Here is a 25,555-nt window from a genome sequence, read left to right as displayed (position 1 = left end):
ATCGCCATGTCTGACTTGCGATTTCCCTCAATCTGCATGTTTATCCAGCAGCATCTCCGACTCCGCACTTGTCAAAGTTGTCATTTCACGAGTTCCGGGGGAGGCTCATCAGCTTGGCCTGCAGCGAGTCTGGCATCTGTCGGATTTTGTGCTGGCGGCCACTCCAACGACCAGCCTTGACCTTGGTTTCTCTTTCTGTGGTCTGCAGGGCTTTCTGACTGATCGCGGTCGAGACAATTTTGAGCAGGATGCTAGGGCGATATTCTGCTGACGTCTGAGACTGCCTCACCGTCTTTCGTGCATTCTATACAACCTACCAAAGTCTTTGCGGCCGGCGAGATCAACATGAAGTTCATTGACTCGTACACGTCCAACAACAGCGGATTCCAGCTTGACATCGTTGGTATGGCTTTACAAGAGATTCCAGTGGCAATAGCAGAATGCTGACCACCGCCTGTGTATAGGTTTCCTTGCCATTCTTGGAGAAGGTTCCGTTGAGACTGTTGCTCAAGTTGTTACCTTGAGTTACCTCATCTACCTTCCTCGTCTCCTCCCCGCCCCCCAGATCTTCATCAGACCTTCGAGACCGGAAAAGCTTGAGACCACATCTGGAGCAAAAGTAATTGGGGTTCATTCTGGCAACACCGGCGAAGACATACATCATGTGGCCCATGCGTTGCATCGTGGGGATAAACTTGCCCCTAATACAGTTACCTGTGTGAGAGTGAAGGAGAACGAAAAAGATCGTCCATCTATCAAACGCTTTGGGCCTCTGGCCATGCTAGCGTTCATGGGGTTCGCCATGAGTGCTGCATTGCTGGGCCTATCCATATACTACGAGGATGGGTAGGTCGTCAATGCTGTGCAATGAGCTTCTGCTGACTTCTCCAGCATGTCCTTGTTGGCGACAGCGCTCTTGTCTTCCCTGAGCACGGTCACCGGGATCGCGAACAAATGGTCGCCCACCCCGAACGATCCGAAGCCTGATCCTCATTCCCCTCCGGGTGATGTAGTGATCAAATATCCTCAAGGAGCCTTTATTGTGGTATCCTGCGAGGAACGAACGGCACGATACTTGTATTTCAATCCAAGCGAGCGTTGTATTTATGCGGTTACGAGCACAGCTATATATAGAGGTCTTTCATTGATTTCGACCTTGTTACTCATGGGTGGAGTTATCTCACTGGCCAATGCCAGGATCGAGACCCAGACAGCATTTGCAGGAGCCTACATGCTTATCAACATTTTCTACTGGATAGGGGCTGCTTTGCCACCTGCTCAACATTGGGATCTTTCTCGACTGGAAGTCGAACATATTGAGGTCCATGGTGGGACTCCTCCACGAACCGCCAAGATCGACAACTACTCGCCAACATATACCGAAGCACTATGGAAGGCTATCGCGGTCACGGGGACCAGCAACTGGGTGAAAGAAGCGGGATGGGCCCCCAGAACTCCGGCCTGGAATGATTGGCTCAACGAAGCAGAAGAAGCCGCTCTAGGGGAGCCATTGAAGTCGAGCACAAAGACAGTCAATGGCAAGGTAGTTGAAATTTGGACAATTCGCAATTGGGACAGCAGAAATGCTCTGTCAACTCTCCTACGGACGACGACGGACAAGATTGGTCCCAGATCACCCAAGTGAGGTTCAAGCGATATCACGGGCCGGTGAAAACACAGTCTCTGGGGCCTTGACCCTCTGCATCAAGGGCTTGACCGGGATTCACCATCTCCCCCGCAATGTTCCTTCTTGTGACAACGACGATTTACGGAACTATGATCAAACGACTGACGAAATGATGACTGATGGAAGCCAAAATCTGCTTGGGCAAAGATAAATTAACTATAGATAGATCATCAATAAGATGTATTCCTGGAACAACATTGGCCAAGAATTGCAGGATGTGTTCAAGGTCGTGAGAGCAAATCCACAAGAGTGATATTCCGTACCACAGTTGGGTGACAGTACTGGTCCTTAGTCAGCCGGCAAGGCTTGCCCTTCACGCTGGGTGCCACGTCCCCCACCCTCTCAACTTCCGGTACTTGAGCGTCAATCTTGGCGCCTGCCTCGGCGCACACACTCTTTTTGCCCACAGTTGCAGTTTCCGCCAGTCGAGACAGCAACCTCGACAACCATCTAGGACTTGCCAGTCCCTACTTCTCGACAAAATGTGAGAGAATCCTTGCATGTTTCTGCGGTACTTTCTGCAGGATGCTGATTCGAGAAGTTTGTAGTGAGCCGCAGGTGGAATCCTGATCGAAAGCCGTCGCGATGCCGTTCACCAAACTGTGAGTCGCAACCAAATCCCATGGAAAGCCATTACTGACTCGATTTCCAGCGTCAAGAACTCTCCCTACTTCTCCAGATTCCAGACCAAGTACAAGCGCAGACGGGCCGGAAAGGTAAGAAAGAATTCGGATACGGTTCACACTTCAGGCGACTGACATGCGCTTTAGACCGATTACTATGCCCGTAAGCGATTGATTGCTCAAGCCAAGAACAAGTACAACGCTCCCAAATATCGCCTCGTCGTCCGTTTCACCAACCGAGACATCATCTGCCAATTGGTCACTGCCGAACTCTCTGGCGACAAGGTTTTCTGCGCTGCCTATTCGCACGAGCTCAAGAGATATGGAATCCAGAACGGTCTGACCAACTGGTCTGCCGCCTACGCTACCGGTCTTCTGCTCGCTCGCCGTGCTCTCAAGAAGCTCGACCTCGATGAGGCCTTCACTGGGGTCGAAGAAGCAGATGGTGAATACAAGCTTACCGAGGCCGCTGAGGTTGACGGCGAAGAGCGTCGCCCATTCAAGTGCTTCCTCGACGTGGGTCTCCACCGAACCTCTACTGGTGCTCGTGTCTTTGGTGCCATGAAGGGTGCCTCTGACGGCGGTATCTTCATCCCCCACAACGAGAAGCGTTTCCCTGGCTACGACCCAGAAAGCAAGGAGCTCGATGCCGACACTCTGCGCAAGTACATCTTTGGTGGTCACGTTGCTGAGTACATGGAGACTCTTGCCGACGATGACGAGGAGCGCTACAAGTCGCAGTTCACCAAGTACATTGAGAACGACGTCGAGGCTGATGGTCTGGAAGAGCTGTACACTGAAGCTCACGCTGCTATCAGAGAAGACCCATTCAAGAAGGACGAGGATGAGGGCGAGAAGAAGGACAAGGAGTACTGGAAGGCCGAAGGCAAGAAGCACAAGACCCCCAAGATGTCCAAGGAGGAGAAGGAGAAGCGTATCCAAGAGAAGATTGCTGCTCTTGCCTCGTGAGTATCGACCGAACCTCACAACACGTCTTTCCAAGAGATTTACGGAATGATTGTTTCTGCGGCGTAGCTTGAACAGAGACTCCTCATCGCAAGAGTCACGGCAAAATGAATGCCTAGTCATTGCATGTGGGAATGAATCAAAATGCAATGAAGTTCAACGAGTCACAACATTTTGCCAGCGCTGAGCCCTGCAAATGGGATAATAGATTTTCTGTTTCTGGTGACCAGGGATGCGGCTCTGACATAAGCTGCTTACCATCGTAACCTAGCACACTCACAATGACTGTATCCGGGTGGGTTTACGAGCAATCTCGTACTGCAGATGATATCTAAGCGTAGGCTTAGGCGATCTGAAAGTCCAGATTGTCAATGCTTATAAGTCTCTGAATCTTATCCAAATGAAGATTCCAACGCCGTTACAAGTATCTAGGCGGGCTTATCGGATAATAATTGCATGATTGCCACGAAGATGGAGGGATATTGAAGCCACCCACATGACTGACTGATCTTCTTTCGATGCTGAAAAAGAACCGGTTGGATCAAAGCACTGTAATTAGTCGTTGATGGCACCATGACCGCATAGCAGGGCCTAAAAGTGGCTAGTAGAGGCTCCTCCAGTAAGTGTCCAGACCACCCACAGCCACCGTGAACCACCTACAGCCAGTCGTACGAGTACCCGGTCGCTATTCTTTCCAGCCGATGGAAGAGTTGGACCCCGCCAACAATCGAAGTTAATCCATCGGCTCTCAGCTTCACGGGGGCCATGCTTCATGATGTCTTTGGATCAGCGTGAATGACTCTATCAGCAACAGGACCACACTCTTACACCTGCGGGTGCTTGCAGAATCAACTCCTCAATCATGGCAAGCGCAGTCGGTAGCAGCCTCGATGTCGACTGGCTGCTGCACTCGAAGAAAGGTATGTGGCGCCGCGACAACGATTGCGCTGGCCGCTTTTCGACCTATTCAAGCTGCTAACAATCCAATAGGGCAACCTCAATCTCTCGCAGAGACGAATAACAAGAAAGAAGAGCCTCGATCTCAAACCCCTCAGATCAAATCGACCGAGCCCACTCCACCTTCGACGCCGACCGATCATAAACCTTTGAAAGACGCACAAAAAGAAGGATCACCTGCAGTTACACCGCAGAAGCCGGCATCAGCACCGAATGGCACGATTAATCCTCCGCAGCTAGTTACGCTGAAAAATGGAGCGACACAGCCTCAGAGTCAGCAGCTCGCCCGACCTTCGCTAATCAAAGGGCAAAGCACCGAGGACAAGAAGGGTCTGAAGAGCAACACCCCGAACGGAAGAAAAGATGGAAGACGAAGTTCATGGATCTCCAGTATCAGCTCAAAATTCTCATCCTCAAATTCACCTGCACCTTCCCGCCAACCGAGTGCAGATGATCGTCAGGCTCTGAACAAAGCAGGCGTGCCATCACCGCAGCCGAGCCCGAAACTCGAAGTGCCAAATCCATTCAGCAAGAAGGAACCATCGAAAGAGGGACAACCCGACTCCACGAAGGAGGAGAAGCCTTCGCTCCCAGTGCACGTTGGCCCACGACGACCGTCTGTTTTGGTTGCCGCTGGCAAAGAGACCAAACTAGATCACCCCGGGTTCTTGTCGAGTGCCTTGCGAAGGCTGTCGTCGTCCTCGAACGCCGCCATGGGCAAAGGTGCTGCACCAACCGGAGCGGCTTGCCCGAGGCGAGTCTTGAACATTGATCAGAACCGCGAACGTATAAGATTCAGCGAATTTGATCAGAACAAGCTAAAGAGGGTGGCATTTTGTGTCGATGTGGAGATTGCCGGGTATTCTGCTTCGGTGGATGAGGAGCCTGACAAAATCGGTCGTCCTGCTGTGTCGAACTCCCAGAAGCAGACCTCTACCACGGAAAAGCAGTCAATTGGTAAGAAGGATGTGAAGGATGCGAAGATCAAAGACAAGGGTGAAGGTGCTGCTTTGAAGAATCCTACCATCGCTACCGAGGCGAAAGAAGAATCGCAACAGTCCAAGCCCGACGCACCCGCTCAAGAGCAAGAGTCCGAGGAGAAAAAGGAGGTGAAGGCTGCACTTGACGAAGCACCAACAGCTGATTCGCAATCTGCGCCGACGACGCGGAAGAAGGAGAAGAAGAAACGATCTGAAGCTGAGCGGAAAGAACGGAAAGAACGAAAACGAAAACATGCAGAAGCAAACGGTCTCGTACCTCTCGAGTTGACCCGTGAGGATAGTGATTCCGATTCTAATTCCAGCAATACTCCTCCTGGGGCTACCACTCCTAAACGGCCTGTGGACGGTCCTACGACAGATCCCCTGAGGATCTATAAGCGGTGTTGTCAACTTCGTGAGACTTCGGTTCTAAGTCGAGTGAAGGAGCAGATATCCAAACCATCAGCTACTTTAGCAGAAGCACCTGGAACGGTGGCGGTCGTGGATCTTTCTGGCTTCCACCTGCAATTGCAGGATATCAACACACTCGGCGACTGGCTTGCTGTTGTTCCTGTTCGGAAGCTCATACTGGAAGACTGTGGTTTGACGGACGAGGGAGTCCGCGTAATTTTGTCCGGACTCTCGAGTTGCAAATCTGCTGAACAGGCTCGGCAAAACAGAAGATTGCCCAAGCGGCCCAGTGGAAAACATGGCATAGAGCAGATGGGTGTGATTGAGAAACTGTGCCTGAAAAGCAATCCGGGAATCACCAATTTGGGTTGGAAACACATTGGGCTTTTCATGCACATGTCAAGGTCACTGAGAGCAATCGATTTGTCTGGAATCAGCTTTCCCAAGTCTGGAGACTTGTCAAGGTCGCTTTCGACCAACTCCTCCATCAGCAGCTCTGACGGCCCTTCGAAGTCCTCCGACCTGGGAGCCTTAATCCTTCATGCATTATCCGAACGCATGGGCGACAGGTTTGAGGAGCTCATTCTCAGCGGATGCGGCCTATCGACAGCAAACGTCCGCGATATAGTCGAGTGCGCTATGAAATGCAAGATTCGCCGCCTGGGACTGGCTGATAACGACCTCGATGAAGAAGCATTGAGCCATCTCGTCAGATATATGAAATCCGGCTGCTGTGAAGGTCTCGACCTTGGAGGAAATGACCTACGAGGTATGGGCCACATTCTCGCCGAAGTCGCCGACGATAAGTGTCCACTGTTTGCCATCAGCCTCTCTGGATGCAATCTGACGCCTAGCGATCTCAACTCAATCCTGGTACCATTCGCGAAACTTACCGATCTCAAGTTCATGGATCTATCCCGAAACAAGGCTTTGTTCAACCATGAGCCCAATGCCGTTCCTATCTTGCGAAAGTTATTGCCCAGGTTGACGGAACTGAAGCGTATCCATCTGGCTGACGTGGGGTTGACTCCTGACCAAGTCATAGCTCTTTCCGAGATCCTTCCCGATTGCCCAAACATTATTCACGTCAGCATTCTCGACAATGCTCCTTTGCTCTATGCGATGAACTCCAAAGAAGAAGGTGCACAAGAAGAAGCTTGTGCATTCTTTGCTGCTCTCATGACCGCAGTGCGGGTGTCGGAGACCATCAGTGCAATCGAAATCGAGATTCCGGGTACCAACAGCAGTGAAGTCGTTAAAGCGTTGGCTTCCCAGGTCGTCGCATACAGTCTCCGCAATATGGAACGTACGACTCTCGGCGAAATTGGCGTACAGGCTGTCAATCTTAATGAGAAGCATGCGCCTGAAGTGCTGCTTCATCTAGTCGGTCATATGGAAGGCTATGCAGAGAATCATGACAATGATGAGCCTGGCCCTGATGAAGACTACTTGATCGCGTCTACAGGTATCGTCAAAGCTCTTGATGTGTGCTTGGGCAGCAAAGATGGCACAAGCCGAGTACATTCGAGAAATATAAGCCCGAGTGTGAGCGGCACTGCAACACCACGACATGGCGCTAATCAACATGTCAAACCGCGGGACGTTAGTTTGCAGCTTTGCGACAGTGCAAGGAAGATCCGAACGAGGCTGAGACCGGTCCTGGTGAGAGAAGATCGTGCTGGCAACGATTATAACTATCGTAGGTTGACCCATCTACCATTCATGGATTATACTAACCCTTTGCAGGCCGTCTGTTTAACCTAGATCAGACGTTGCAGCGTATGATCCAGCGGTTCGAGGACGAATATCCAGAAACTAAAACGGGGACAACTTCGCCGAATGCAAACGGAATGTATTCTCCTGACCCCTCAGCAGGGGATCCGTCTTTGCTCTCTGCTTCCGTGGGCTCCGATGGACTGATGAAGATGACATCTGCGGAGGAATACTTCCCGGGTGACTCGGAGCAGCGAGAGTCATATGCCATCAAGCTGTCCCGGACTGCATCAGAAACCTCTCTCGCGGCGAGAGCTTTCACCGACGAGGAAGGCCGTATGCATCGTTTGGGACAAAGCATCCGGAGAGAAGTGCTCAAACCGACCGGCATGAACGATAATCTACATGGTACAAGTACCGACGACGAACCAGAAGCTCCTCATCTTGCCGCTCTTCGAGCCAAATTTGAGCAGTTACGAGGTGAAGATATCCGTGCAAAAGTGGAACGAGACGGCGCAGATAGTGTGCTCACAGAAATTGGCCTCAATGCTCAGGAGCTTCTGGCTTTGAGAGAGACTGATCCCGAAGGATTTGAGACGTTTAGAAAGTCACAATTGGCCGCACAGATCAATAGTGGTCGTATAGACGGGTGAGCAATGATGTACGAATCTTGGGCGGGTGTCGTGCGTTCTGAGCGTTCTGCATGATTCTATGTATATATCGACCGTCTGTTCTATACCAGCCACAGGGAATGATGATGTTATGAAGGACTCCTTACTCAACCTGACGACCAATCTGCAATGGTAAAGCAGGCCTTCATGCGTACATATCGAAGCGACACCAACAATGGGCGAGGCGTCCTTCAGCCTTGTGATTCCCATGTGATGGAGTATGCGCACCGCGGGCACGTAATTGTCAAACACTGCACCAACAGAGCCGTTCGTCAATGTGAAATACAGGCCTGGCTTGGCGACAGTTGAGACACAAGTTGTCACTGCGGTCGACGCCAATATCAACTCTCTTCCTTTCATTCATCCATCGCCGTCGAACACCACCTCCATCAGCAAAGATGGATTCCTCTTCTGGTAAGTTGAGCGAAGCGCTAAAGACGGGACGAGCCGCTCAATGCCGGAAGTCGGTGTTTTGTAGTTCCGAATGCCGGTGGGGGGATTGAGAAATGTGAACTCCAAACTGACTTGCATCTCAGTCCGAAATGAGAGAGCCAACTCGCTAAACGGCATCAGAGAGATCCGTCGTTTGCGCTCACGCCCAAATGCCCGGGAGAACACCTTCGACTACGAAGGCCTAGCACGTTGGACCCTCCAGCGTGCCCGTGAAGCTGAAGAAGACATTCCTGGACGGATTGCTCGCCATCGTGCACGTTCACTTTCACTTTCCCTTCCAGGGCAGGACGTTGAAAGAGGAAGAAGCAGAGCCAGATCACAAGAGGAAGAAGCCAAAGACACTGCACGAGGGATATCCGACCTTCTCACCCGCTATCGCTCACACTCTCGCTCATCCTCAGTCGTGACACAAATTCGCGCACTTTCACTTGGAGGACAAGAAAGAGGAAGAAGTAGAGTGAGGGCAGAAGACAACATGGCAAACAATAACAACAACAACAACAACAACGCCTTTCCTGCTCTTGACACCTCCATGGCCGGCCCAAACCGCACCACAACCTCTCCTACCACCTCACACCCGGGCAGCGCAGCCAACGGCAATGGCGCAGGCCCAGCCAACTACATGGCGACTTTACCAGTGGGACACCAGCAAGATCTCAACTTCCTGTACAACCAAATCCAAGAACTAGGAACATTGCTCAGAAGCAACCGTGAACAAGTCAATTCTGTTACCAGAACTGCTGAAGAAGTCGCGGTAAGTTTGGAAACATTTTGTTATTGACTGCGCAATGGCTGACCGGCAGTAGACTCGCGCAATTCGTACCACCGACGATGGAGGGGAGTTGCAGGAGCCTGATAGTGAGTAGCATGACAGGTCTCGGTGGGACAATGCTAATATTTCCTGCAGGAGCCAAGATGCGAGAGATTGAACGCGAACTAGCCAAAGCGAAGCAGCTCGTCGAATTGTACAAGCACGAACAGAAGGAAAATACCAACCTCATTGCCATGTACGAGGAAGCATTGGGTACGGCGACCGAACAAATCCGCAACTACTGTAGTGGCATCGAAGAACGATTCCTTGCACAGCGTCGACATTACAACAATCTGTTGCAGCAAGAGAAGGACGATCACTTGCAGAGTCGCTTGGACCGAGATCACTGGTATGCTCAGACACTCAAGGTGTGCGAGATGGTTCGGACAGCGTTTCGCTTGCGCACGGATGAGTGGTGTGAGGAGTACACGATCATCTCTGGCTTGCAGGCTCAGGTGCGTTGCTACCGACGAATTCTTGATATGGAGCCCGAGGCACCAGAAGAGGAGCTAGGCTGGCCATACTTGAAGGAGCTACCACTCAATGATCAGGCTTGAATGAAGAGGGTCTGCCGATCAACGATCAGGCTTGAATGAGGAGGCTGCCTCTCAATAACCAGGGCTTGAACGAAGAGCGTCTGCCACTCAATAATCAGGCTTGAGTGAAGAGGGTCTGCCGATCAATGATCAGGTTTGAATGAGGAGGCTGCGACTCAATGGCCAAGGCTTGAACGAAGAAGTGCTTGACACAACGATGACGAGTCATTGAACATACTGCACAGCGATGGAGCTTAGGAGTTTTACAGATGCCATAGAAGCATCACATGCACAATGAAGATCAGGAGTTTTCAGATTCCACCACAGTATACCAGCCTTCATGCACACACTACCGGTCAGAAGTCCCCTGCCACCTACCCTGCTGTCAATGGGATCTGCATTTACCATATCGGGATACAGGATCTCAAGGTTATCGCAAATGTTGGGACCCTGAGACGCGACGTGCCCTTCTGTTTCGACTTGGAAGATGGCATCTCTGGGTCCTCACACCCGAAGAACCCTGAGCACATGCTTTGACTGTTGAAAGGGTAATGAGACACTGCTGATCAATGAGCTGACATGATGTAGGTGGGGGAGAGAAGGACAAGGACGGCACGGGAACAGGATGAAGGGGCTTGGAAGCGTGTCTTCGACGCAGGGACCGGAAGGAAGCGAAGAGGTATGTGTCCCCACGGCTGCGCTGGAGGGAGGGACGATGCCATGAAGAAATGGTATGGATTTTCATCAGTCAGGAGATGGCAGAAATTGAAATGCCCACGATGCCGTGAAGAGGAACAGCTTTCGGACCGAACGGACTTGGTGGGTATGAAGGGGCTCAAGAAGGCATGTCTGCTATGAAGACGAGGACAGGACAAGGGCTGCGGAGTTCGATCTCCTAGCGAGAGCAGGGGATTCGAATATGGAAAGGTGGGAGCAAGAGGAGATGCTGCAAAGGGAATGGCTGGCATTCGAGGCGAGGCAAGAAATGGCCCGATTCAGCAGCTGTCGGTGCTGTCTGCTGTCGTTTCCATCCGAGGTTTTGTTGGCTTTCTTCGGAAACGACGCGAACCAGGCACACCAGGCCAGGTGCAGGCAGGTATGGGGAATGGGACGCTGTCACGGTGGACGGACGCGTCTGGGTGGAGAGAGCGTGAGAGACAGACACCACGCACTACCACGGTAGATACGAGTACAGAAAACAGAGAGAACAAGAACAGCTGAAAAGGATAGACGAAGAGAGAAAGGATAGACGGGGATGGATATGTCGAATCGTTGGTGGCTTCTGTCTGTTTGCTGTCTGCTATCCGAATCCTTCTTCATTCGTGTCAACCATTTTCATTTTTTTCATTTTTTTTCTTCTTTATCATCATCATCATCATCATCAGTGGCTGTGTTTTTCTGTTGAGTGGGCATTTCTATCAAACTTCTGGATCTCTGAGATCTCATCAACTTGCCATCAGCCAGTCCTTTCTTCGATCCACGCCGACATTCGTCCTTTGAATTATTGCAAGGGTACGGAGTACCTACGAACACCTATGGATGGTGGGAGGGGCTGTTCTACTCCTTCGCACCTTCTCTTCGGATCCTACAGGTCCTGGTTTGGCACCGATTCTGACGTGCATATTTTGACAGCTAGCCTCCAGTGCCTCCTCCTGTGAGAGAACGAGCTTGGACCGAAATCCTTCATCCTCGAGCCTCCACCTACGTACAGAATTCTTCATCAAAGACAGCTGCAGGCTGGGCTTGGCTATCTCGATCTCGATCCCATTCCAGGAAAAGTCGCAGACACTCTTCGATTCTGGCGTATGCGGCGCATGCTGTCACTCGTACTTCCCCGGCTCTTCGCCACAACACTATATCTGTCCTATACAGAACTGGGGAGGTCTGTTCTCCATTTTGTTTGTCAACTCGGACGCCGTGTTTTGCTCGCATGGCCTGATCCAGCTGCTTTGCTTTGATCTCGCCCGCCAGCCCGCCACGGCCCCGTACGGTGGTATCAGTTTACTGTGTACGCAGTACTGATTTTCTGGCCACTTCCGTTGGTGCAACGCCTCTACCGGTGACCAAGTCAAGTCGAACCTGCCGATATCCTACGCGCTGGCTACAAGTACATGTTCTTCATGCTTCTGCAACCACTATCGCTCGGCCTATCGCTTGATCCTTCTTGGCCTTGACCAATCTGACGCGACCTCATGTATATACACTTATGCACGGCTTTCAACTGTTGACAACCCCACTAGATGCTGGTCTTTTACATAAACACCTGTCACACTATAGTGTATGTACCAAGGACACACATCACTTGTTTCCGTCGGTCTTAATCTCTCACCCTGTCAATGTGACGCCATGCCTGCCATCAGCGCCATGTCAAGCCCAGAGCGCTCGAGATTGTGCGCGCACAAATACACTTCTGCAAATGTCCGTGCCAGCAAAGCTCACACCACATGAAGCCCTTGCTTCTCGCCTTAAAGAATGGCCTCTGTCCACAAGACCCTGGTAAGAACCTCTTGTTTGGATCTTGAGAGTTTTGTTTTTCTAGCATCACAACACTACACTGTACAGTCTATCCCTCTCATCCCGTCATTGTCCAAGTTGGTGCAATAGCAGACCTGTTCAAACCCAAACAAGATAGCCACAAAGGGTTCTGATTGGTCCAGTCACATATACTCCCTTCGGCGTCCCTCCCTTTCACCACGCACGAGGCACGTTGTGGTATGTCTTGTTGATGGTTATATGAGGGGTTCTTGATCCTCCAAGTCACCTCCCATCTTCATCATCCATAATGTCTTCTACCACATCCTTCCCACCTTTACCCTCACCAGGACTCGAGCAGTCTGGGTGGTGGCCATCAGAACGAGGTGCAAAATCTCGATTCAGAGCCTTCTTCAGCCGGACCAAGTCTCAAGATAAGGTACCAAGACAGTATGTCGAGACTTTCCCTCCTCACCCGAGTGTACAACCGCTTGAGCCCGCCGCCAAACGATCACGAAGCACGACGTGGTCAAAGGGCCCCAAACAACCCCCCAGGAATGTAACTTCGGATCCACCTCCCTTGTTTCATGCATACACGCAAGCTAGAATGCATGAGATTCTCGACATTCCGTCATCATTCACAGATGGCCTTTTTCGAAATGGTCACACTCGGCGAAACAGCATTTCGAGTGAGACACCGTCAAGATCTAGCCTCGAGAACGCGTCTGAGGAGCCCAGCTTTAAGCATAACCGAAACTGGTCAGGTGCCAGCACTTGCTCTCTGAGTCAGAGGTTGTTCATCCTGACAACATCGGGGTATGTCCTGCAGTACACTGCCGACGGACTGAACGATCGGCTGCCGGAGAAGATCCTTGAACTCGGGCCTGGATCTGTGGCCTTTGCCAGTGACGCCATTCCTGGTAAACATTGGGTTCTCCAGATCTCTCGTGATGGCCGCGCACACCACACTCACCAGGCCAACAAGGGTTCTTGGTCCAAGTGGTCTTTCAAGCATCCCGATAACAAGAAAGCCGTTGGTGATCTCCTGCTCGTCTTCGATGACGCCGCATCCTTCAAGGACTGGCTTCAAGCCGTTCGCAAAGAGATCGCAGACCTGGGTGGTCTGGAGTACCGTCCAGACTCTAGGCAAGAAGATGCCAGGTCTGAGCGTCAGTCCCTCAAGGCCCAGAGAAGTCTACCAAGCTTGTCCCAATCTACACCACACCTGCCAGTGTCTGCTCAACCACAATCACCCACCTTGCTACCTCCAATGACACGGTGGACCACTTCTCGCAACGTCTCGCGCTCAACCACGGAATCGTCCATTCACACCTTGAACGACCTCGACCGCCTTCGCAAGCCGTCCTTTTCCGACAATCAATCCGTTTCTACCACCCATACTAGCTTCACTGGGTCCACCATCTCCTACAGGGATGAATCCTTCTCCAGTGTGGACGACAATCCTCTTCCTACTTATCCTCCGACACGCTTGTCTACCCCTACTCAAGATGAAGTGGGCGAGTTGTCAATGTTCATGGCCACTCCGAAGAAGACAATTCATATTCCCAAGAGAATAATCCCACAGGAGAATCATCCTGACGTGATCAGCCATGACTTGTTTGTGCAGAGCAATGATTCCAGCAGCACAACAATTGCGCACAAATCGAGACCAATCTCGACCGTCGCTCCTCTACCGGAGCCTGGTCACATCAGGAAAATCTCTGCCCGCTACCGATACGAAGCGGCGCCTTTGCCTACACAACCGAACACCCCTACATCTTCTCGCCCTTCGAGCATCCGAAGCAGAAGCTCTTCATATACATCCTTCACTCAGGACTCTTCACCTGGCGGCACTCGACCACGGACGGCATCGTACAGCCTTTTCCCTAAGACGTCTTCGACCGAACCTTCTCAAATTTATGTGCCAAGCGGGATGCCATCTCCTCCTGCGACCACACCAGGAACTGCCTACGAGAGTATGTGCACCTATCCCTACTCCCAAGACGTCACCGATGAAGAGAAATCGAGGCCGTCATCAAGAGTCAGCCGTACTACATCCCGCCGAAACGGCAAGATGCTTTCGGTCGACTCCAAAGCCGCACAGTCGACGACCACAGACCAACCGCAGCGCTCGCCCGCCGTGACCGACGCCCACGTGGAAACGTGCTTCGGCACACAAGCTCATCCGTCTGCACCGCGTCGCAAACTCTCAGCTAAGGGCTCTATGGGCGTGATCACAACCACGACGCTCGAAGCATCACCCCTACCTAATGTGCCGACCTTGTCACAGCCTCCGCGTAAGGCACGCCATGTCAAGGGCCAGAAGAGCATGCCTGCCTTGCATCGCAGTGTTACCATGCTGCCCCTGGGTCCGCCTCCCACTGGCCCGCTTCCTGCACTACCGGTCGAAGCGACGAGCTGTCTGCCATTGAAGAAGTTGAGCTGTATGTCGAGCTCTGGCTCAGGTTCTCAGAAGAGGCCAAGGCCACCACCGAAACATGCCAAGGCCGAATCGTCGGATGCGGTGTTCACTCTACGCAAGGTGCAGGACGTATCTGCGGCGCCGATGCCAACGCCAACACCTCTTGACCTGCTCAACAAGCCATTACCTATGCCAAAGCGCGAGGACAAGGTCGAGCCTGAGGAGCCAGCAAAGATCGAGTCGGCGGCTCATCATACAAGGAATATGTCCTCCTTATCCTCCGTCGGGAGCGTCAGACATGTGACGGCGTGGCTCGCGAGTCCCAGGGTCGCCGAGTTTTCGGCCAAGTATGGACTCGACGACAGCGACAAGGAGAATGAGAACGGGAAAGAGAGTGAGCACAAGTTTTTGCAAGTCGCCCTGCCGGATGGATTGGGGTTTAGTGCCGAGTTTGAGGAGTTTATTGCGCCTTGAATGCCTTGAGGCTCACGCTACTGCTTCTCGTCGACTTTGGCTTAAGGAATGAATTTTAACGTTTGCAATGATCGATGTTACACATGCTGGAAATGCAATGAATGGAAATGGAATGGAATGACACGAAAAGGACCAACAGGATTTTATGACGGATCATGATTATTTTCCGAAAAGCACGGCGACTGCCTCGCTGTGGCTGTATGATGGAATGATACTGGGGACCTGCTACTGTCCAGGTCAGGGAGTTCTTTTGATATTTTACATATGAATGGACATGAGCATTCACTCGATCTTCTATCTGGACTGTAGTGAACCTCCTTAGAGTCTCAATACAGAAAGCAGGCTTCAGAGGAGTGCAAACCGGGTTCGAACTTGCCTCGAGCAGAATCGAGCTCAAAGTCTCCTTGTGTGAAGGAAGCTTTAGGACAGGAGATCACGCAGCACAGCGCAGCCTCCGAAAACTCACGAAGAGTGTTCTGACTCTTGGTTACGTACAGGCTCGGTTCTGACGTGCCTGCTTGCTGCCATCCTGTTCTTCCCCCTTCCAGGAGGGTCGGTTGACGAGCATGGGCGTGAGCGTGAGGATGCCTGCAGTGGTCTCGCTTCCCACCTATCGAGTGTTGTGGGTAGCATTTGTCTGCCAGCCTGCCATGCTGCTTGGCGCCGAATCGAATGGCAATGCATGTGATTCCGCAGTATCCGTGTTTCTGTGGCCGGCATTCTCAAGTCCCTCCACCACCTCCGGATTTGGTGGACGTGCATACGAAGCTCTGGACTGGAGCAGGCACGCAGGGCATGGGGTGGGGTTTGCAGGACGCACAAACTTATGCAGATGGCCTTGCAGCGTCCCGAACTTTCACAGCTTTGGGACTGACGAGCACTGATGCACCACCGTGTGTATACGGAAGTTCGTCGTGGACTGTCCCAGACTGCCGGTCCATGCAGAAGTTAGCTCGCGTTCTTCGGGCCTGATTTCGACTCGTGCAGCGTGGCGATGTGGTTGACAGCCGGCAAGACTAGGCTAGTTACCATGTGCACCATGTGTTTTGCAGGGTTGCAGCTGCACTAATCGTAGCGAAACCCGAATTCAGACTCTCCCACTTCCCGTTCTGGGCCGGTAGCTTACTCTGGGCAGGGAGAAGGAGCACTAGCCCGTGTGAGCATACAGACCTAGAAGTTGAGTGGGTTTCGAAGGGTCAGAAGACAGCGTAGAGTGCAGAGTGCAACCAAGTGTATACAGTAGGGTGTGTGGGTGTTTGTTCCTTCGGGTGATCAACAGTGCCGAGCCTGCCTGGCCGACAAAATACCTTTACTCAGCTGTGATATGCATGGAAAGAGAGATTGTACTGTTCATATTCGTACTCCTACCATGGAACTCGGAATTATCAAGCCACGACAATGCCAACCCCTGGGTGACCCCAGGTACTCGGGATGCCAGCTCCAGGAACGCGAGACGCCTTGTCCCCCTCGAAATCAGAATGTCAAATCCTGCGTAGGCATATGGCACAAGTGGTTGTCAACGGACAGCAGTCAGCGGCCATCCCGATGAACTCAGCATTTGTTGTGCAGTGTTTGTGCTTTGGTCCAGAACCATTTGACGTGAGACTCCACGCCTCTGCATCATGCACGTCAAAGGTGTTAGCGTCGGCTTGTTGCGTTTGCTCTCGACCAAAATGTGAGCAACCCAAAGATCCGTTTGCCCCGTGCCACGGCCAGGGAGTCCAAATTCGGATTTTACGCCGCGACCTGCACGATCGAATTCGGACTGCATGAAGCCAAAGCTGCATGAAAGAAATCGGGACAGGTGGTTGGGGCAAGACTGAAGAAAACCCAGGCCTTGTCAAGTCGGAGGAATTGGTTCGACGGGTGGAAAATGTCCATCGACCTGCAGCGGGAATGCATGCTTGCATAGGGAGTACAGTACGGTTTATACCGAAGCAAGGAATGACAGCAAAAGGAGCTGACGGGTTGCGAAGTCTCTGCAAGATGGATCTCTCTTGAAAGAAAACATGAAGGACAGTGAAAAGCACAAGCTTGATTCTTGGTCTACCGTATAACAAACCATCCGGGGCGTACTGAGTGCTCTACCGTACTACAGTATCCCTTCGGTGCCCTTATGGTCCGGAGTACGGAGAAGTGCACCAAATGTAGTTGCCGCGCTAAATTTTAGTGCGGGCGGGGAATGCGGCTTGGCAGCTCTCAGAGTTGCGGTGTAAGGATTGCCTACCAATTTGTATGGCACTTTTCAGCACTCGCCTCGAGATTTTTGTACTTTGCATACAAAGCCCATGATAATCACATCTCTAGTATCTGTAATTGGCTTTGTTTTGTGCCCATTTCCCTCTAGAATAGCCCCTCGTTTACCTGATTTTGTCGATCCTGGAGGGTGCGCTGAGCGCGGAGACGGTGGTAGGCAAGAGGTACATCAATGGATGCTTGTCCTACCGACGATGATCTGGCAGACGGTTAGTTTTTGCCCTCATGCCTTCTTCTATCTCTCATCTTGCGGCAGAAGCAGCCAAAATCAGAGAAACCGAGCGGCCGCGGCGCAAGAATTCGCCTACCGTTAGACCTATAACCGAGTCGGCCTCGCAGAGAGACACTGGCACTAGGTATTCTATTGCTCAACGGTCCCAGGCTCTTACCCTGCATTCCATCGGTTGGAAAACTGCGCAAATTGCAGCCTATACCAAGATCCCTGAGCGATCTGTCCGAGCGATTGCGGAGAAGGCAAGGAAGAGAGGATTTACGCCGCAAGAGGATCCTCGAGTCCTCGACCATTTCGTTGAGGATGGATATAAACCAGGGCGTCCAAGAGAAGTGTTAGAAGTCAAGGAAGAGGAAGTTCTGAGTTCATTGAGAACAAATAGATCCACAAGAGAGAAATCCGCAGAAGTTCTAGCCTATGAGCATGGTGTTAGCACATCAACAGCCCTTCGCATTCTTCATAAACATGGCCTAAACAGCGTAAAACCAACGACAAAACCAGGCCTTAATCTGGAGCAACGTGCGGCGCGGCTTGCGTTTTGTCTTGCGCATCAAGATTGGACCCTCGAGGATTGGAAGAAGGTAATTTGGAGCGATGAAACGAGCGTTATCCTGGGGCATCGACGAGGTTCTATCCGGGTATGGCGGACACCTGAAGAGCCATTTGAGAAGTCTGTTATCCGTCGTCGCTGGAAAGGTTACTCAGAATTCATGTTTTGGGGTTGTTTTACTTACGACAAGATTGGTCCCTGTCATATCTATCGAGCAGAGACTGCCGCAGAGAAAGAGGCGTCTCAGAAAGAGATTAATGAGTTAAATGAGGCTCTCGAGTCAGAAAAACGTAAGGAGTGGGAATTATCAAATGGCGTAAGACGGCTAGGCCTCAGAAATCTCCCAGGACGCAAGCCAAAATGGCGCTTTACTAAAGAGACAGGTAAACTGGTAAGACGAGGTAAGGGAGGAATTGACTGGTGGCGCTATTACAAGGTCTGAAATCTATCCTCTCAAGATCTCTCTATCTAACAGGAATCAGGAGGTTGTTCTCCCAAAGCTGATTCCATTTGCTCGCGAGTGCGGCCCCGATGCTATCATCCAAGAGGACAATGCCTCACCACATGCCTATCACTTCATCGGACGAACTTACTCTATACAAGGCCTCAACAGGATGCTCTGGCCAGGCAACTCCCCTGATCTCTCTGCTATCGAAAAAGGCTGGCCATGGATGAAAAGAGTTACTACCTTTAAGGGAGCTCCGCGGACAAGAACTGACTTGGAAACCTCATGGATGAGCAAGTGGGGAACAATCCCACAGGACTCAATTCGAGGCTGGATTGAGGGCATCATGGAGAATATCAAAAAGGTCATTGCGTTAGAGGGCGGCAACGAGTACCCTGAGGGCCGCGAGAGCAAGAGATCATATAAAGGGCGCAGGCGCATTGGAGAGCTGTTTAAACACTCCTGGATCCAAGACGATTAGGATAGCGACAGCGAGGACAGCGAGAACAGCGATGACTATGAAGATATAGAGACAGAAGAGGAGGACGAGTTTGATGCGGACACTACCAACTGATTGAACAGCCGACCTTGCTTTCTATGGGAGTGCCATAGTAAAAGAGGCGGAGGGTTTGGACACAAGGACAGGCATGGACAGGTAGAAAAGGCATGGACAGACGGAATGCCTCCCAAATCAATAGGAATGCCTCAAAAATCAACACCATGGATCTCTATACCAACCCAGCCTTGCGCGCAAATAGCAAGGCTGCGGCGGCGGCATGTTGCTGCAACATGATGCCGTTGTGTTCATTCCATATCAACTGCTCACCTAATTTTGGTGAGGAGTCGATGACATCCGAATACCCTTGCAATGCCGAGAAGCTAAATTTTAGCGCGGCAACTACATTTGGTGCACGTCTCCGTACGGAGGGAGTAAGTTACTCGTAAGTGTTCTGATCGATGATGCAGCAAGCGGTCATCCCCGAATTCAATGTCGATGCTGCAATGTTTGTTTGCGGTTCAGGTGTGTGAGTTACTCTTCTCGTCGTTGTGTACATTTATCTCTCATCTACATAACATGGCTCGGATATTGATCACAGGCTCGTCCGACGGACTCGGCTCCCTCACTGCTCGCGCTCTGGTCAAACGAGGCCACTCGGTCGTCCTACATGCGCGGAACGATAAACGGGCTCAAGATGCTCGATCTGCTTGCCCCGAAGCCGAGACCTGCATCGTAGCAGACCTCTCTGACATCTCCCAGACGAAGAAGATGGCAGAAGATGCGAATAGGCTTGGGCCTTTTGACGCCGTCATCCACAATGCAGGTTTATACATGGGCGGATACCGAAAAACAAAACAAGGCTGGCCGAGCATTTTCGCCGTCAACACCCTCTCCCCTTACCTTCTTACTTGCTTGATCAAGCCCACGCCGAAGCATCTCGTCTTCGTCTCCTCGGGACTACACAATGGCGGTGATCCGTCGCTGAAAGATCTTACATGGCAACATCGTGGTGAGCGAGGATTTTCGGATTCTCAAGCCTACGGTGATACCAAACTGCATAATATTCTATTGGCGGCTGCATTTGCAAGGAGGTGGCCGGATGTCCAGAGCAACTCGCTCGATCCTGGCTGGGTGGCCACGAAAATGGGAGGCAGTTCTGCACCTGGTGATGTCGAGGCTGCGGTGAAGACGTATGTCACGCTGGCCGAAGGGCCGCCTGATGGTGTTTCTGGGAAATACTGGTTCGGCAGTCAAGTACGGACGCCCAAGAGTCAGGCAGAGGATGTCGCTGTACAAGACAAATTGATCTCCCAGCTGGAAGAGATCACGGGCGTCAAGGTGCCGGCGGCGTGATTCTCTCGATGTGCACTTGCAGAGCGGCAATATGTATCCCCTGCCCACGATCCCTGTGTTTCTGCACCCCAAAGAGTTCGGCTCATATTCTGACCCATTCTGAACGTCCTGAAGCCATTCTTGTACCACCACCAACTTGGGTGCCAACAGCCAACGGCCACAATGACGAACTCCGCAATGTGATTGGCAGTGCTGCCCATTTCAGGCCTCCCATATCGTATACCACATACTCCATACCCCATATTTCGCTCTTTGCTGCGTCCTTCGTCCAAGACACTGTCGTACGGAGTACGTCTCTTCTAGATTCTCGCGACTAGCAAGCGTCATGTTCCTCCAGGTGACGATCTCCTTGCTGCTTGCTTATTTCCTGTGGTCGCTCGTTCGCTTCATCCACAACTACAATGAAGCCAAAAAGATCGGCCTGCCGATGCTCATCACTCCAATCAATCCTTCAGGCCCGTTATGGATGTTGACCAAGGATTTCCTGATACCGATCGTGTCCCGGCTGCCATTTGGCCTCGGAGACTGGGCCATCCGGGGCGAAATGGGTTGGACTTTCTACGTGAAATATGCCATCCACGCCAAACACGGAGACGCCTTCATCATCGCCGGGCCAGGAGAGAATGATATCGTCGTAGCCGACCCGGCGGCGACGGAGGATGTCATGCGCCGACGCAACGACTTCATCAAGAACCCGGCCATGTACGGTATGCTGGACATTTACGGTCCCAATCTCGATACCGTCAACGGCAAGGTGTGGGATCGACATCGCAAAATCACCGTGCCGCCCTTCAATGAACAGAACAGTGCTCTTGTCTGGCGGGAGGCGGGAGAGCAAGCCGAGCAGATGCTCGACGTGTGGACCAGAAGGGATGCCGTGAGGAGCACCCAACCCGATGTCCATGCCCTGGCCTTGAACGTCCTCTGTGGTGCCGGGTTCGGAGCGCACAGCGGGTTCGTGGATGCCACACTGCCATCATCGTCATCGGATGGCGACGATTCGTTTTCGTCTTCCTCTCCCTCGACCTCGACCAACCTGAAATTGGGCTATCGAGAGTCTCTCCGGATGTTGTTGGCCAATATCGTCCAACTGGTCTTCCTCGCGCTCCTCAAGAGAGGTGGGTTTCCCGACTGGTTGCTCTTTGGCAGCATGAAGAAGCTTTCCGTCGCGTACGAGGAATTCCGAGCATATATGTCCGAGATGCTCGCACGAGAAAAGCGCGCCTTCGAGCAGGGGGACGTTTCCAGACATAACCTGCTGAGTGAGATGGTTCGGGCCATGGAGGGTTCAGGTTCAGCTGTCGGAGGAGGACCAGGAGGAGGATTAACGGATGAAGAAGTCTACGGTAACTTGTTCATCTACAATCTCGCGGGACACGATACGACGGCGGCAACTCTTCATTTCGCCCTAACGTTGTTGGCCGTGTACCCACAATGGCAGACATGGATCGCCGAGGAGATCGATGCTGTTCACAAGGCCGACACGTCCGGGCTGTTCTACTATGAAGAGACGTTTCCAAAGCTCACGAGGGTCCTGGCATTGATGGTAAGCGCTGCGCTAACTTTCTTGCCAATGCAACAGGCAACATGCAAGTATAACTGATACTGATGCGATTCTGATTCTAGTACGAAACGGTCCGCCTCTATGGTCCCGTGGTCCTCATGCCGCGCTACACCGCCGACTCCGCACAAAGACTTGTCATCCAAGGCAAAGAGCATATCATACCGCCTCGAACAACGATATTGCTGAACTTCGCAGCTCTGCACAGACATCCGGAATACTGGGGCCCCGACGCCGACGAGTTTCGACCGGATAGATGGATCACCGATACTAGCGATTCAGGAGCAGGACCAAGTAATGACAGTACCAGTCCACTGTTGTTCCAGCCGGAACCTGGATCCTTTGTGCCGTGGAATCTGGGTCCGAGAATCTGTCCGGGCAAAAAGTTCTCCCAAGTCGAGTTCACGCGTGTGATTTTCACCTTGTTCGCCCATGGTTCCAGGGTGCAGTTGGCGCAAACCACAGCCAAAGGGGCAGTACAGGACGGGGAAACTGAAACTGAAACTGAAACTGAAACTGGACAGGAGGCCGAAGCCAAGGCTAGAGCATTAGCATTGCGCATTGTCGACGAAGCCAAAGTCGAAGTCACCCTGAAAATGGTCAACCCCGAACGGATTGCGTTGAAGTGGGTGAAGCAGTCGTAAGTGGGATACTCGACGCTCGACACTCGACGGGTTGGGACTGCGACGCTGAAGTCAACGCGCTACATTAGTTACAGCACTGCAGTCCAGCCTCGTGCTTACCTTTTGGATCCAATCCGGAAAAATAACCCAGGTTCAATGGAAACCACCACGCCTAAGCTGTTGGCTCCAGGTGCGGTTGCAGCTGGCGCACATGTATGCTATGTACATGATATGATGAAAGGGTCAGGGGTCACAGCCTTCTCCCAAGCTTGCCTCGACTTATCCTCCGGCGGCTTAGATTGCTCGCAAATGGTTCAATTTTCTGACGCAAGCAAAACTGCGGAACACCACCTATCCGGCCGGTCCATGACATGGAAGCGATCTACTGAGACGGACGGTCTGCGCAGGCTGATCGCCGAACATCAATCTTCATAGCCAGGCCTAGGAAGTCATCTGCCGAAGCGAACACAGATTCATGGATCAGTGGATAGAAAAGGCGAAAATTGAAGTCTCACCGTCTTCGAAAAAATCATGGGATTGGTGAAATAGTGAGATGAAGTACTGACGGTCGATAGCATTATCTATCCGCTCTGCAATTCTCGCCATCTACTTCAAAGGTGCTCCTTGATCTCGATGCCTACCCGGCCATTCGTAGTCAGGATCGACGGGGATGTTCTTCCGCAGATGATTTTTGTATGTCGGTGGAATCCTGCCCATTCTCTGCGACCGTGCTAATGGTGAAATACCATTGTCCTCGTTATGTGCTTTCAAAAGATCTTCAATTGCACTCGCCCACTTGACCAATTTCTCATCCTGCCAGGCCGTGTGCTGCAATGTCAGCGGTAACGGCATGCCATCCGGGTCCAGGCCGATCGGGAGCGTCATAACCGGGTAGCCTGCCTGGGCTGCAATCTGGATACCTCCCGCCTTGACGTCGAAGAAGAGGAGAGCATCAAGCATTTCGTCCTCTGACCCCTTTCGATGTTCAGGAGGACAACGCAGAGCCGCGTCGATGCCGTTCTTACGACACTGCGTCTGGATGTGCTTCAGCGCCGCATAGTACGTTTCGTCTTTGATCCCTTTCGTCTCGACGCATTTGCGGAACAGTCGTTGGCCGTCGGGAAAAGCAGGCAAATCACCTTCATGCCCGCCTTCGGAACCGCGGTTCTCATCGTTGAATTGAACGACGTCCTCCAATGTCTTGATCGGAATGTTCTTCAGCTTGCCCAAATACTCGTTCATCAGGTAGTATGTCTGGACCTTGCTGACTGTGATCTCGGAGATTTCGGGACGACTCTCGCCATATCGTTCCCTACCCAGGGCCGTCAGAAGGGTTGTGCATGGCTTGGTGCGTACCAAACTTACCAATCCCAGATTCCATCTTCATCCAATCTTTCGTCTGCACAAGGCATGTCGACAGGTATAATCTCAGCGCCGGCTTCCTTGATGAGGCGCAAGGCTCTCTCAGCCACGGCTTTCTGCGGGTACGGGGCAACATCCCAGAATCGTTTCATTGGAAGCCCGAACCTTGCGCCTTTCAGTGAGTGTCGGTCAGTCAGGAAGTCGCAGTAGCTCTTCGGCTGTCGCCGTTCAGGCACCGTTGAGAATTTGTCGTCAGGGTCAGGCCCAGCAATGACATCAAGTGCCCGGGCTGCATCAGCGACGCATCGACCATATGGACCGATGGAATCTTGAGTCTCGGAGATGGGGATGATTCCACCACGAGATGTGAGACCGACTGTTGGTTTGATTGCAACTACGCCGTTCACCATGCCTGGGCTGATGACGCTGCAATCCGTCTCTGTGCCGAAAGCAAGTGGGACGATATTGGCAGAGACCGAGACAGCGCTGCCCGAACTGCTGCCGTCTAGGTCAAATTAGCAAATGGTCCAACGACATGAAGGCTAGACTGACTGGCAGAACGGTTCAATAGGTACGGATTTCGACACTGGCCACCACGAGCGGAATAGCCTAGCGAGTAAATGCTGCCTCTCATGCCAGCCCATTCGTCGAGGTTGGTCTTCCCAAGAATGATGGCACCCGCTTGTCGCAAAAGACGAACGATATGTGCATCTTTGGGCACGATACACCCAAGCAGCACCCACGACCCTCCCGTGGTTTGCATGCGGTCTGCTGTCGCCATATTCTGCGCAAGTCAGCTTTTACAACCCATTTCCATAATGCAACTCTTACGTCCTTGACAAAGACAGGGACGCCATGAAGAGGACCCCTGATTTTGCCCAGCCTTCTCTCCTCATCCAGCGCCTTTGCATGATCGAGAGCTTCCGGATTTGTCTCAATGACGGCTTCGAGGTACGGGTTGACCTTGCTGATGTTTAGTGTCTGCATAGAGCTCGAAGGGAGGAAGATTACCCTTTGCACCCTGTCTAGGCAGAATTGGACGTATTGTACCGAGGTCAAAGCTCTGGTGGTGAAGAGGTGCTGTATCTCATCGACTGAGATCTCGTAGAGGTTGTGGCCACTGCAAGAGGGAAGGCGGAAGACCTCGGGCATTTCATTTTGAGGAATAATCTGTGATTCCGATACAACGACAAAGTCATGACTTAGTATTCTTTTGTGGCTCGTGGGCTGGATTTGCGCTTGAGCCATTGGAGAATTGGTACCAGTCGGGGATATGCAGGTTGTTTCGATATAAATGACAAAATCTGGTGGTCAATATGATTGCATCGTCAACTCAGCCGTCGTGGAGACATCTGGAAGTAGCAGAATATTGGAAACGGTGACCAACATGTGGCATGATGGAAAGGTCGGTGAAGGGTATTTGCAACTGCATGAAGGGTGGAATTCTCCGGCTCTTATCCAAACAGGAATAGCCTTTGCAGCGGGCAATCCCACCTCA

General features: G+C 52.0%; 8 protein-coding genes across 8 annotated transcripts; 7 read left to right on the top strand and 1 right to left on the bottom strand.

Annotated features, from left to right (window-relative positions):
• The first annotated feature begins 161 nt into the window (after positions 1-161).
• Positions 162-1,876, top strand: PV05_02653 (uncharacterized protein). Its single transcript, XM_013463233.1, has 3 exons — positions 162-403; positions 465-846; positions 892-1,876. The coding sequence occupies exons 1-3, from the start codon at positions 346-348 to the stop codon at positions 1,643-1,645; spliced, it is 1,194 nt and encodes a 397-aa protein (XP_013318687.1). The 5' UTR covers positions 162-345; the 3' UTR covers positions 1,646-1,876.
• A 207-nt stretch (positions 1,877-2,083) lies between these two features.
• PV05_02652 (60S ribosomal protein L5) lies at positions 2,084-3,477 on the top strand. Its single transcript, XM_013463232.1, has 4 exons — positions 2,084-2,171; positions 2,229-2,289; positions 2,340-2,403; positions 2,458-3,477. The coding sequence occupies exons 2-4, from the start codon at positions 2,273-2,275 to the stop codon at positions 3,277-3,279; spliced, it is 903 nt and encodes a 300-aa protein (XP_013318686.1). The 5' UTR covers positions 2,084-2,171; positions 2,229-2,272; the 3' UTR covers positions 3,280-3,477.
• Positions 3,478-3,954: 477 nt separating this feature from the next.
• PV05_02651 (uncharacterized protein) lies at positions 3,955-8,176 on the top strand. The gene is made up of 3 exons (XM_013463231.1): positions 3,955-4,196; positions 4,267-7,323; positions 7,371-8,176. Exons 1-3 carry the CDS (start codon positions 4,139-4,141, stop codon positions 7,988-7,990), a joined length of 3,735 nt encoding a protein of 1,244 aa, XP_013318685.1. The 5' UTR covers positions 3,955-4,138; the 3' UTR covers positions 7,991-8,176.
• Positions 8,177-8,554: 378 nt separating this feature from the next.
• PV05_02650 (uncharacterized protein) lies at positions 8,555-11,008 on the top strand. Its single transcript, XM_013463230.1, has 3 exons — positions 8,555-9,215; positions 9,268-9,319; positions 9,369-11,008. Exons 1-3 carry the CDS (start codon positions 8,937-8,939, stop codon positions 9,827-9,829), a joined length of 792 nt encoding a protein of 263 aa, XP_013318684.1. The 5' UTR covers positions 8,555-8,936; the 3' UTR covers positions 9,830-11,008.
• A 1,299-nt stretch (positions 11,009-12,307) lies between these two features.
• Positions 12,308-15,466, top strand: PV05_02649 (uncharacterized protein). The gene has a single exon (XM_013463229.1). It carries the CDS (start codon positions 12,591-12,593, stop codon positions 15,174-15,176), a length of 2,586 nt encoding a protein of 861 aa, XP_013318683.1. The 5' UTR covers positions 12,308-12,590; the 3' UTR covers positions 15,177-15,466.
• Positions 15,467-19,734: 4,268 nt separating this feature from the next.
• PV05_02648 (uncharacterized protein) lies at positions 19,735-20,511 on the top strand (the record flags this gene model as incomplete). The annotated part of the gene is made up of 1 exon (XM_013463228.1): positions 19,735-20,511. The coding sequence occupies one exon, from the start codon at positions 19,735-19,737 to the stop codon at positions 20,509-20,511; it is 777 nt and encodes a 258-aa protein (XP_013318682.1).
• Positions 20,512-20,836: 325 nt separating this feature from the next.
• On the top strand, positions 20,837-23,316 carry PV05_02647 (uncharacterized protein; the record flags this gene model as incomplete). The annotated part of the gene is made up of 2 exons (XM_013463227.1): positions 20,837-22,057; positions 22,138-23,316. The coding sequence occupies 2 exons, from the start codon at positions 20,837-20,839 to the stop codon at positions 22,714-22,716; spliced, it is 1,800 nt and encodes a 599-aa protein (XP_013318681.1). The 3' UTR covers positions 22,717-23,316.
• Positions 23,302-25,305, bottom strand: PV05_02646 (uncharacterized protein; the record flags this gene model as incomplete). Its single annotated transcript, XM_013463226.1, has 4 exons — positions 23,302-24,007; positions 24,061-24,562; positions 24,610-24,841; positions 24,889-25,305. The coding sequence occupies 4 exons, from the start codon at positions 25,303-25,305 to the stop codon at positions 23,302-23,304; spliced, it is 1,857 nt and encodes a 618-aa protein (XP_013318680.1).
• Between the last annotated feature and the right edge of the window lie 250 nt (positions 25,306-25,555).

The sequence above is a fragment of the Exophiala xenobiotica genome (genome assembly GCF_000835505.1).
Source record: "Exophiala xenobiotica strain CBS 118157 unplaced genomic scaffold supercont1.2, whole genome shotgun sequence".
NCBI lineage: Eukaryota > Fungi > Ascomycota > Eurotiomycetes > Chaetothyriales > Herpotrichiellaceae > Exophiala > Exophiala xenobiotica.
This window is presented reverse-complemented; position numbering and strand designations above follow the sequence as displayed.

Bases quoted from the DNA above. Each gene is read 5' to 3' on its own strand.
- PV05_02653 (XM_013463233.1), top strand. From the start codon at position 346: ATGAAGTTCATTGACTCGTACACGTCCAACAACAGCGGATTCCAGCTT. The intron at 404-464 runs GTATGGCTTTAC...GCCTGTGTATAG, and splicing joins ATTCCAGCTTGACATCGTTG to GTTTCCTTGCCATTCTTGGA. The intron at 847-891 runs GTAGGTCGTCAA...TGACTTCTCCAG, and splicing joins TCCATATACTACGAGGATGG to CATGTCCTTGTTGGCGACAG.
- PV05_02652 (XM_013463232.1), top strand. The intron at 2,404-2,457 runs GTAAGAAAGAAT...CATGCGCTTTAG, and splicing joins AGCGCAGACGGGCCGGAAAG to ACCGATTACTATGCCCGTAA.
- PV05_02651 (XM_013463231.1), top strand. From the start codon at position 4,139: ATGGCAAGCGCAGTCGGTAGCAGCCTCGATGTCGACTGGCTGCTGCAC. The intron at 4,197-4,266 runs GTATGTGGCGCC...ACAATCCAATAG, and splicing joins GCTGCTGCACTCGAAGAAAG to GGCAACCTCAATCTCTCGCA. The intron at 7,324-7,370 runs GTAGGTTGACCC...AACCCTTTGCAG, and splicing joins TGGCAACGATTATAACTATC to GCCGTCTGTTTAACCTAGAT.
- PV05_02650 (XM_013463230.1), top strand. From the start codon at position 8,937: ATGGCAAACAATAACAACAACAACAACAACAACGCCTTTCCTGCTCTT. The intron at 9,216-9,267 runs GTAAGTTTGGAA...GACCGGCAGTAG, and splicing joins GAACTGCTGAAGAAGTCGCG to ACTCGCGCAATTCGTACCAC. The intron at 9,320-9,368 runs GTGAGTAGCATG...TATTTCCTGCAG, and splicing joins GGAGTTGCAGGAGCCTGATA to GAGCCAAGATGCGAGAGATT.
- PV05_02649 (XM_013463229.1), top strand. From the start codon at position 12,591: ATGTCTTCTACCACATCCTTCCCACCTTTACCCTCACCAGGACTCGAG.